Raw genomic sequence first — 12,211 nt, 5'->3', positions numbered from 1 at the left:
GGGATATATATACATATATCTACATATACAGGGGATATGTAGGACTGGAGACAGATACGTAAGAGGAGGTAATTCGGTCCTGTTAAGCAAGGGTGATGTGTTCATCAGTACAGAAGGGTAGCAGAAACTGCTCTGAGTAGAGGCATGTCCTGGGTTTAGCAGTGGCTATAGAAACAAATGGAAGAGAATAATAAGGGAGAAAGCTGAGAGAAAGTAAGTGGGCAAAGACTTACTGTTTACAAATTTTAATTTGCATTGTTATCAGTGGGGCTCATTGTTGCTTAGTTTTTTGATTTTGCCGGGTGTATCAGGAATAAACTACAGCAGCCTTATAGAAAGAACCAAAGAAAACTTAAGATAATAGACTGCTTGAGATGTGTAGTGTGTATTTGGCTGTAGATGTCCACATAGGAAAAATCTTGGAAAGAAGGAAAAATAAAAAGAGTTTTAGTGACTGGGAGAGACTACGCTGGAGTTCTTAGGGAAAACGTGGAAATAATCTGTCTTGGCTGTGTCTTTCCATGATGAATTTTTGTATTGAATTCTGATGCTTGTCACCTATAGCTGCTGCAAAAGTCAGTCTTCAGGGAGGCTGATGGAAATGTTCAAGTTCATTTCTTTGAATCATTGCTTCTGTGACATTTGGTTTCTAGAAGCTTGTGTAACAAAATCCCATTGTTTTTCCTGAGATGTCTGTGTCACAAAAAACAATTGATTCTTCAGGAGATAAAAAAAGATGATTTTTTAAATTTGTAATTTTTCTTCAGTCTGAATCATGATGTTGATTGTTATTAATAGCAACTCAAAATATGCCATTGCTGTCTCACTGCTTTCATCTCACATGCTAAAATTAAATTCATAGAAAGGAAGCTATATCCTAGTGAAATAAATCCATCTTTTGAGCTCAACTCTTCGAGGAAACAGAGCAATCCCTGCTTTTTCTTTTCTGCTCTGCTTGGTTCTTTCTCTAAAGAGCAACTTAGAGTATATAAAATCATCTCTCAAAGTCCATTTTTGAGAGGCAGCATATAAATAAATGAAACTGTGAAAAGGTCAGGATCCTGCCACTGAAAGTGTGTTCTCTTTTTAAGTAATTAAAATGGTCCCTGACACAGTTTTGGCCCTGGCTGGCTACAGTGCTCTTGATCAGTTCTCAAGAATAGTTTTAAGTTTAACATTGCTTAAGGATTTTCTGAGATGTCATCATCCTCCTTTTGAAAGTGTGAAAGTGGTCAGATGGTCAGTGGCTTCATGGGCAGAGATGAGGCCTTTGCTATGTTGCTTCACCAGTGTAGATGTACCCAGAGTGTCTCCTAGTTCACAGACCTGGGGCTCGCTTCTCTGAAGTTCAGATGGTGCTGTTCTGTGCAATATCACATATTCTGCTATTAAGGTGCCCTTAAGCGCTGAGAGCAGAGGGCATATGCTCTGCACACATGAGTTCTGTATTTTTCATATTGCTCTGAACGTAAAAGGCTAATTGCACCCAACATTCCTTAGGGTGTTTAGACCTAATGAGTACAGAGCTAGATCCCTGCAATGCCAGTTACTTTTCATCTTCCCGATGTATGTCTTTGTGTAGTTGAGTTCATTATTATAGTAACCGTAGCTATATAGCACTACCTGTTTCACTGGAATAATGAATAAAAAGTTCAAATTTGGTGGGTAATTCTAGTGTAACGGAGGAAGCTGACGATAGAATGATTAACAGTCCCAGAAGCGAATATAAGTAAATCCAAATCCCCATTCCTCAGAAACAATCCACAAAAGAATATATCTTCATTCTCCAGTCATCTTTGAGACAGCTTTTCCTGAGACACCTTGTTTTGAGAGGCTTTTTCTTAGATCATATTTGGTAGCTACATGTAAGATGCATAGACATTAAACTTAAGCAACTTTATTCTTCCTTAGTTAAGTGATAAAAAGTAATGCTGGCGTAATGTAGGATCTAATTAATACATTCTTAGCAGAGATGCTAAAAATTAATAGAACTTTCCTTTTCCTTTCTAACCTTGGCCTTTAAATTTTTCAACTCTAGCCAAGTTTTCATGAGACCAGATTGCAGTGGTAAGAATAGACTGAATGCTTGAAGAATAATTATTTGAATGTTTAGAAAGGAGATAGAATTTTGATTAAATTTCCTAATACTCTGGGCATTAAATTAAGTCAAGATCAAGATTTCTTTGGTTGTCATTACACTTAACAGTGCTGTAGCTATTAGATAAAATTTGTCACGGTAAACAGATATGCTGGTCGTAAATCCTGCCCACAGCAAATGTGCTTATTGAATTCATGCATGAAAAATTTTTGTTTTAAATCCCTGTAAAATATTACCGTGTCTGAGTTTTCCATTACAAACCTCATTTTAAAGTGATGTAAAATGCACAGTACATGCTGTCTCTCATTTATTAGCCTATTAACCTTATCTTAAAAATGTACTGTGAAATTGTAAGGGCACAATTCAGAGATGCAGGTGTTTAATTACATCTTTTCTGTTTAAAAATGCACCTGACTGCCAGTCATCCTTCCACTCTTAATTTTAATTCTGAGGGTACTTCTCAAATGGTACCTCAAAATACAGATTTAAAATGCTTTCATTACTAATAGCACTGGGGAAAATGAGGATGCTGTGCATGTGGCACCCTTTCTAATAAGAAGCACCTAAATGTTTGTAACAGTGCTCTTACTGTGTGTTATGTTCTCAAAATTGGTTTATATCACTTAATTCTATTGGGGTGTAGAGGTGTCAGGTAAGTGACATACAGAGCATCTACTCAGTTGCGTCATGCTTTGTTTTCTGGTGTCACAGTTGGAAGAGATGCATTAAGGTTGCTTTCTCCTCCTCCTCCTATTTTTATAATGCAGTTTATTGAAAGCAGAGGCAGGTTGGCCGTGTGATGTGTTCCAGTATTCTTTAGGCTATGAGAATTAAGGTAGCATTACAGAATAGGGAAGGCAAGAGAGGGCTAGGAGAGCTTGTAAGATGGAGAATCAGCATGGGAAGAGAGTGATGCTTCAGGAGCTTTTGGGTCTATGGAGATGGTTGGACAGAAATGCGTCTTAGTTTGCTTTTCAAAAGTCTTTCTTGCTTTATTCCCCTTCCCTTCATAATCTTGTATTCATCATTGAAAATCTCACTTGTATGTCTGAGCAGCAAAACTTGCAAATCTCCTTACCTGTTCTGTAAATTCCAAACAAATAGTTTGTGCTTTCTCTGCTGTTGCTCTTCGTGCTTGAGTAAAGTGCATATGCAACCGAAAAGCAGCATTTCTATGCAGTTTTGCATCCCTCTTTTAAAACCTGTTTTATGCGATGCCTAAATAATTGCTGAAGAGTGGTAATTAATATATACTTAATTTTGGTTGGTTTTTTTTTTTTTTGTCTTAACAAGCTGTTGTCTTTAGTGTTGTAGTTAGTTTGAAAGTTGACTGTTTTACTTGCTGGTTTGAATGTGTGAAAAATACGTCTGATTTCATTCTTTCCCTTGCATTTTCAAGTTAGATACCCCTTTTTTCAATCCAGGCGCACTATAGACAGTGAAGGTAATCTGTGTTCCGCATTTTCCCAGGTAAAGAATGCATAATGAAATACCACATAAAAGCAAAGGGAGTGTATTAAATTTTGAAATGTCTTGTTTTAGTTCGCAAAGGTCTTCCCATACCTTAACATAGACTGTGTCTCATGAGAACCTTTTGGATTGGCAGATTATTACTCGTTAGAGGAAGAGGCAGAAAGTGTTGCTCCTGGGAGGATGGACAAAGATGTGTAGTTCTCCAAGAGCAGCTCTAGAAGCTGCCATGATATTAATTCCTTTAAATTTTTTCAGGTGTTTTGGTTCTGTAGCTTGCTCTGTTGTAACACTTTCTCAGCATACCATGAAACTTGCTACAAAAAATACAAAGTGAGACCTGAAAGTTGAAGTTGCATCGTAAATGAAAGCGACTCTGAAATACTTCAAACCTTATTGAATTTAGAAAATAAAGTCCACAAACAATTTTGGTTTTGCTTGTAGAAAGCCTCTTTAAAGAACTTTTCACAATATTTTCACTAAGCAGTTTTGTGCCTTAAACCCCTTCACTTCTTATTTGAAATTTTTTTTTTATCTTCTTGTGCTAGGAACATGATTAAATAGAAAAGCTGTCTCCTTGAGCTTGCAGTTTATAACAGTCATTCCCATACGAACTGCCAAGTGGACTTAAACCCACCTTCTGTCTCAAGCAAATACTTGGATGTCTCAAGAATCTGGCAGTAATCACAGCTGAAGTGGAAAGTGTGAAGAACTACAGTGGCGCATGATTTCTTGTTGCATTATCATGTCCAGTTTCCTAAGTATTGGGAATGAAGGATTGAAGTCTAACATGGGGCTTTTTTTTTCTTCTGTGTATTTCAAACAGGAAAAAACTACAGAGGATGTAAAACAGAGGATGCCTGGGGGGGATATCATATGGGAGCAGTGGGAGTGTGTTCAAATGTTGCCACGTTTTATTTCCCTGACTTAGTTTTAATTCCTCCTTTTCTACAATTATTCTGTAATATTTCATATTTTGAGTTTTCTCCCTGTCTATTGCCTTCCCATCTTTTTCCTGTTTCTAGGGGAAAAGAGCTAAAGAAAAAAAAACAAATAGTCAATGAGAAGGATGTACCAAATCTAAAATAATTACACAATTCAGGATAGCTTTATAGGGTAGGATACAATTTGGTATAGCTTTATAGGATATGATACAATTCAGTGTAGGAGAAAGCAGGACCTCTATAATATGTTCTTTTCCATGGGTAATATGTTTGAATAACCTGAGTGACTGTTATGTTCCTGGAAAGAATGTGACAGCCATGTTTTCAGCCTTTTTAGAATATTTCTTTTTAAAAAAGAAATATAAAGAAAAATGCTTTTTTTCTCTTGACATGAATATAAGGTTGATCACTTTCTTACTCATAAGCTAACCATGCACAGAATGAATTAGGTAACTTAAGGACAGATTTGAGTACTGAAGTTATAGATATTTTAGAAGTCTTCAGGATGATGATAACACTGATTACAGGCAGATACTTAATTTCTAGTTCTGTGATAGCTTAGGAACAGTAGGTGCTTACTTATCTAAGATAGTGTTTGTGAATCAGTTCTGGTTGTTACTACTTTTTTTCCCCCCTCTTTTCTAGTTTTTAGGAGTCTTGATACTTGCTGTATTAGGACAATCTTATTTTAAATACTGTGAAATGATTTATATTCTAAAAAAAATCACTGTCATAATCTTTTCAAGTATGAAATGCCCTGAATAATATCTTTACAATGGAGGAATTTCCCTACGGTTCTTTTCTTCATTGTAGTGATAATTATTTGTCATAAAGACAGCTGTGTAAAAAAACCCCAGCAATAGCCATTCTTATGAAGAGTCACTGTGAATGGCTGGTAGAAAGGAAAAGAGTGTGAGGAGAGTAGAAGCAGAAAGAGAAAATACTGACTGGATTATTTAGTATATGATGCAGTTAAAGTAAGGATGCCTCTATACTATGTACAACAACAGCACTAGGAAAAATAATCCAAAAAAACCATCAGCAGTAAAGCTTTGTGTTTGATATGACTGCAGATTGCCTAAATTCAGTGCTATACAAATTTTATATTTCACTGGAAGAACCATGTGCAATTGTTTTGTGTGTAAATATCTTATGATGATGATGATGGCAAAACTAGTTTATGGTTATGGTTTATTAGAATTATGACTTTTACTTCTGTAATTGAAACGGGAAGTTCATCTACTCCTCAGATTACTTGAGGAGGGGCAGCCAGTTTAGAGAGAGCATCATTCCTTTTGGTTTTAATCTTTTACATCCCAGTAAAATCCCCGCACTGAGTTCTGTTTTTGAGGGCTCAGAAGGATTTACAAGGATTATAAAGATCCTAAATGAAGCCACTGCACATGTAATCAAACAATTAATTGGACTGAGTTGTCTGTGCTCCCAAAATAGCAGCTACTAAGCTGCTGATGCCTAACTGGAGCTTTGTTTGCTAAAGAGAGGGCTTAGGTGCTCATCCAGGATAGATGGCTGTTTCCATAAGTCTTCCTCTTTATTATACAAAGTTAATGGTGAGAATTTGTATTCTGTTTTGAGCAATCCAAGGAGAAGAGCAAGCAAAGGAGCAATGTTTGTAGTGCAATCTACTTTTTCTGTTTTGATCTTATCTGTTTAGTCACAGTTTTGACAGTCTGCTGTTTCGTTCAAGATATGTTTGCTAATAAAATAAAAAGTGTGGAGCTATATTTGTGTGTTCTGTTAGGCCTTGATGTTTATGCATGGGCTACAAACTTCTTTCCTTTGATTCATACATATTTGAATTTATTTTCAGTTATTTTATTTGTTTTTAAGGAAAAGACAAATAATTTAATACCTGTCTTAAGCAATCGTTTTAATAGGTCTGATTCCCCAAACCATTTTCCTTCTGTGGTAAATCAAAGTGATATTCTATTGTATAAGCTGACAACATATAAATAGTAATTATATTCCTCCCGCACGTTGGTTGTATTGCTACAATTGAAACAGTATTTCACATGCTGTACCTCATTGATGCCAAGATGAATTTTAGAAATAACTTTGAAACTGCTAAATTACTTGCCATTGCAGTATCTGTTTTGAATATTTGAGTGATAAAAGTTAGAAAAACCCACCAAATTTTAGAAAATATTTTCAGATTTTGATGGTTGTCTTGCCTTTTGCCTTTTAGAAATCAAAACCATGAGTCAATTCTACAAAAGTTTTTTCATTTCTCCAACACTTCACTTTTAATCCTGTTTTTAAAGTAAAACTTAATTGGAAATAAAAAAAAAACACCTTTTAGGTAATTGAATATAGAAATAATCTTATTTGGAGGATGAAACAGCACCTTCACATTGTTTTTACATAAAGCCATGTGTATAAAAAAAGTAGCATCTACAAAACTACGGTCAGAAGAAATACATGCCAGACCATTAATATAAAATGCAAAATATTAGAAGGCATGGTCTTCAGAAGATGGGAGAACTAATAATGGGCTTTTGTTCGAGATGCAGATGTCAGCTGTGGGTGCCTTGAATTGTCAATAATAATGTTAAACACAGGGTAGAATATCAGCCTGAGCTTATTCTTTATTCTTCTCTCAAAATCATTAAAGCGAAGACAGTTGTGACATATGTTCCGCTATGGCTCAATAAGTGAAGACGTGTGTGGAACATATATGTGTGTATCTGCTGAATTATTCATGTCTATAGTACTGCTCTGGGGGAGCAAATGAAGCGTGCTTTGCTGGCAGGTAGGCTTTGAACCATATCTCAGGGAGGAAGAGAATAAATATTCTCTGTTTATCCCAGACCAAGCTAGTTATCAGCTGTGTACACAGGCTCAGGCATTTTTTTCCTTTTTACTATAGCTGCATTGGGATAAAGCTAGATAGATATCAGATTCTTATAGAAAGTACTTTTATGGGATTTAGCACCGCATACCACGTTTTGTTATCTGTACTGCATCCATCTAGGTAAAGGACTTGCCATGTAATGCTCACAGAATTTACTGAGCTGTAGCCACAGGATCTAACCTTAGAGGCAGGGAAAGGGAGACTTAAACCTTGAGGGTGATGGTAGCTCTTTGGGGTACCTTTCTCCAAGCAGAGAGAGAGGGGACTGGGGCAGGTTGTGCAGCAGAAATCATGTTGTCCTCTTACACCTGTGTTGGCAATTCCTGACATCTTCCTGTATTTAATGACCTGGGATTTGAGTTGCCCACTAGCCCTTGTAGCCATATGAGCATGAGGTTGTGACTTGAAGGTGGAGGTCTCTCTGAACCAGATGGAGAGCAGGATGCATGGCAGGAGAACAGCCTGATTCTTGACCAAAATCAGGCTCCTGGCACCTATCTGGAGGAGTTTTATTGGGACTGTGACTGTTGGTGGGTTGTTGTTTTTTTTTTCTTTTGTTTGTTTGTTTGGGGTTTTTTGGGGGTGGTGGTGGTAGTGGTAGTTGTTTTGTGTGGGGTTTTTTGTTTGTTTTTCTTTAGCTTCTTTCAGCAAATAACTTTCCTTTCCTTACCCCCTCAATACAATGGATATTAAATGAGCTGCAGACTGTTTTTTAGTAGTTCTAAACATGTATTTCTTTTGGTGATACACTAGGTTCTTATGTGACTTATTCTTATGGGGTCTGTTGAGAAGTTAATTTGGAATAATGTAAGCTTAAGTTTAGAACTGTTTGGTCCTGGGTAAATTTCAAAGCTCAGTAGAAAAATCATTTCATGTTTTGAGCATGTATGGAGGATTGTGTTTAAAATCAAAGTAATATTTTCAAGCATCACATATAGTGTAAGCCCACTTCATGCTGTGACCTCTTAGTGCTATGCACCAAGTTTCAACAGGTGAAGAGGATTCACTTGCTTGAGGTGTTGATTCAACAGATGACTTCTCTTGAAGCTTATCTAAATGATATTTTGCTTTAGGATACATTTTAATTACAGTGAGGGGGAAGTGTAACTTTCTAGCATAGATAGGAAACACATGCTACTTGTTAATTTTGTTTTACCCTTTACTAACAAACTTATTTTAGGTTAAAAATGTCTAGAACAGGAATTATCGTGTAATAGACTCCAGTAACTGCTGTTAGGCAGTGGTGACCCTGATCCTTCTGAGACAAGTGAAAATCTATATACTGAAAGAAAATCTCAAACATCTGAATGCTTAAATTAAGAAAACAACGTTGTATACAAATGTAGTAGTATTTGATGGCTGGGTTTAGATTATACATGCATCGAAGTCTTGGTTTTGGACAACTTTTAAATGAATGTGTGCTTTATATACTAAATACTCCTGTTTTTGTCAAGGTTGGCAAATTATTTATTGCAGCCTACATTACCCTCCTACGTATTTGCTAAAAGCTGGGATTTTACCTCTTGAAGGTTTTGGATCTGTCTGGGGTAAAATACATTGTATAATAGCAACATTTTTTGTAATTATGGCAAGTGTCTAGGAACAAAGAAGAAGCCCTCCTCCAATATTGCTTTTGTTCAGTATGTCCTTGATTTAAATTCAATGTTATGTTAATTTTCTTATTGCTAATGTCCTGTGATTTTGTGAGAATGAAATACTACTTCTTGGTTTACTTGGCTGATGAAGGAGCTGCTCGGCAGCATTGTCTGTGTTTTCTCATCTCGTATAATCTTATGTCAACCTACCTCTGACCTTTATATGGTGGAACTTAGTGGTAATACACCCTTCTGCTTAACAAGCTTTGAAATAAAAATATATGATTGGCAGAGCTGCAGGAAATAATTGGTTCCTCATAGATGGGAGAAGTGAAAGGATTACTTGGAGGAAAACAGTCATTCAGCCAGTTTATGGTGCATATGAAGTCGTCTCAGCTTTTAATTTAACTATTAAGGGGTTGAAATAAATTTAAGTCACTATACAAAAGCATTTTTGAATGCATCACTGGAAAGAAGCTCTCTAAATAATTTTACTGCTTATTGGAAGCTCAGATATTTGAAACATTAATTAGTTCATTTGCTCTTTCAGGCCTACTCATAAAATGTGGCTGAGTGGAAAAGCTGCTGTAGGAAAGAGAGCATGTGCACTAGATCTTGCTGAAACATACCTAGAAAACTGTTCATGGTGTTCTTTGAAATCCTAAAAAATACATATACACATGTCTCAGGAGAGAATTCTTCAATCAGTTCTTCAATCAGTTGTTACAAAGGTCAAGATGTGTTTTCAATGTTCAGATAAATCAGGAGAAGCTCAGTCACTGCATAGATGAGTTCTCAAGTATGCTACACATGGGGGAAGAAAGAAAGCAAGCAAGCACTATTCTCCAGAAGTTTGTCTGTGGCACTTAAAAATCTGTAGATTGTGCAGCTGTGTTCTTCAACAGATGCATAAAGAGGGAGCCACTCTTCTGCTCCTTGGATTTTTCCATACTCTAATTTTCCATTCTTTTGAATGACTCTTTACTAATAACACCTTCATGTATGAAAGGAAGGCAATGCTGAAGGCAAAGTTAACAACCAGAGAGGCTCTCCTCTTTTTCTCCAGCATGGATCAATGATTAGAGATTAGGCGACATTTCATCAAAGTTGCTGGCTTTGTGCAGGATGTGCTTCCCCCGTCCCCCGTCCCAGGTGATGGTGGCTGTGCTGCCCCTCCTTGTATAGATTCGAGCAGTGTCCTGAAGGAAAGTGGTTGTGAATTACATGTGGTATGGGAGCAATGCATAGTTCTTAAAGCTGTTGCAATGAGCAATTGAGGACTATTGATAGAGGTCTAGTAAGGATCTAGTGCTAGGAAAGAAATGCAAGAGAAACTTAATGCCCCTTTTGGGAGTATGAAATGCAGAGGATTCTGGTGAAAGCCAGGATGAATTTGGAAAGAACTTGATTAAACTCATGTTGGTCTAAAATTGGCATTCCATTTTTCTCGTAATTTAGAGATCTGTTCAGATACTACTCATTCTGTCTCTTTCTGTGCCTCATCAGAATGTAATTTTGCCATTTATTTCCTTTGCATTCGAAAGAATGCAAAGATTGTCCAGTTCTGATTCTCTTCAGTGCACATTAGAGTGGGGCTTTTTTTCCTTTTGGATTTTTACATTTCTCTTCCAGCTGTGTTTAGTACAGGATATACATGGTTCCTGGTTCTCTTGCTCATCCGTGCTGCTGCCATTGATGATTCGAGTCCCATGTCTTCCCAGTTTTCTGTGCTCATTGCTTTCAACTTCAGAAAAATGTTGGTTTTGTAAGCCAGATCTCTGTGGGCTTATTCTCTGTGGAACATGAAAGGGATTTTTTTTCTTTTTAAGAATTAGTTTGTTGTATGAATGGGTGGCAAAATGAGGGGTCATCTCATGTAAATAGCTGTCAGTGTTGTTTCGTACTTGTAACAATGCAGATCTGAGTTTTGTGCCTCATTGCCATGCAAATACCATTTCTGACTGAAACTAACCTTAGAATTTATAAGTTGTCTGTTGCTTATGTTCTCTTAGTGATATCCACTGTGTTCTCTTCCCTGTCTGATGCTCAAAAATATAATAAACTTGGTTACGAGCAATTATTAATCTGAGAAATGCATATTTGGAACATTCGTACTGATCTGGTGCAATGCACCAAATGCATAAAGAGCAGTGTAAATCTACTGCTATATTTCAGATCTTGAAAGGTCAGACTGTGCTACAGAGGCTTAGAGAAGGGCTTTGACTGCCTCGGTCACCTGTATGACTGAGCCACCACGTATCTTGCAGGGATTTGCAGGCACTGTTTATTGGCACATTTGCCAAATGCAGCTATATTGTTCTCTTTTCTGTGACAGAAAAGTGAACATTTGCATAATTAATGTTTCTTTCAAACATCAAAGCAATGAGTTTCCCTAACTCTTTAAATCCCATTGTTGTGTTTTTATTAAGAGTAACAAATGACTTCAGAGGAAAACTGTGTGTTAAAGTATCTATTTGCTATATCAAAAGCTGTAATTAGGGTATATTTAAATTATTTTTCTTAACTTTAAAAGTATTTAGCTATTTAACTAGCATACGCTTGAATACATTCTATCAGTTTTTATCTTTCTACAAACTTTGATTTGATTAAACCTCTTACAGTCTAAGACAAATGATTAAAAACCAAGCGTCTGACAAAAAAAGGTAGTGATTTGATAATATTTTTATCTGTATGCTTCTTAATATTGTGTAAGGAAAACTTGGACTGTGTAAATAATTTGATGCTTGGTTTTAATACTGGTTTTGTTTGTTTGTTTTTAATTTGGCAGGGACAGCCTGTTGGAGACTGTGATTTTAATGTTCGACTTGCATGTATAGAGAAAGAAATTATATTTCCACGACATGAAAAGATGAAAAATGGTCTTATTGACAAAGCACAGGAACCATTCAGTGTTCGAAATAAACCATTTTTCGACATCTACGCTTCAAGAAAGGTAAACTTGATTTCAGTTGCTTATGTTGTGGTGCTGAAGCAAAGCAATATTTGGTATAGTTTTTCCGTCAGCTTTTTTAACTTCCAGGGAGTTCCTCTACTAACCAAGTGTTCAGGAATGCTTGGGGGGGCGATTGGCAGTTTGGGATACCCTTAAAAGTGGTTTTAGGCTACCTTTTCCTTTTGAATTACTGTTTTCCCATATCTAAAACCTGTACTTCATCAAAATATAACTATTTAGTTTTGCAATGTTGAATGATTTTATAAAAGTTAATAGCTT

General features: G+C 36.4%; 1 protein-coding gene across 2 annotated transcripts in view; it reads left to right on the top strand.

Annotated features, from left to right (window-relative positions):
• Positions 1 to 12,211, top strand: part of RNGTT (RNA guanylyltransferase and 5'-phosphatase) — a 184,261-nt gene that overhangs the window by 58,128 nt on the left and 113,922 nt on the right. For both annotated transcript variants that reach the window (XM_061369796.1, XM_061369798.1), the window contains exon 11: positions 11,768 to 11,932. In XM_061369796.1, the coding sequence (XP_061225780.1) occupies positions 11,768 to 11,932 (165 nt within the window). The remainder of the gene's footprint in view (positions 1 to 11,767; positions 11,933 to 12,211) is intronic.

The sequence above is a fragment of the Neopsephotus bourkii genome, unplaced genomic scaffold (assembly GCF_033783945.1).
Source record: "Neopsephotus bourkii isolate Nb327-2 ecotype Australia unplaced genomic scaffold, CSIRO-AGI_Nbou_v1 NB_1511, whole genome shotgun sequence".
Classification (NCBI taxonomy): Eukaryota; Metazoa; Chordata; class Aves; order Psittaciformes; family Psittacidae; genus Neopsephotus; species Neopsephotus bourkii.
This window is presented reverse-complemented; position numbering and strand designations above follow the sequence as displayed.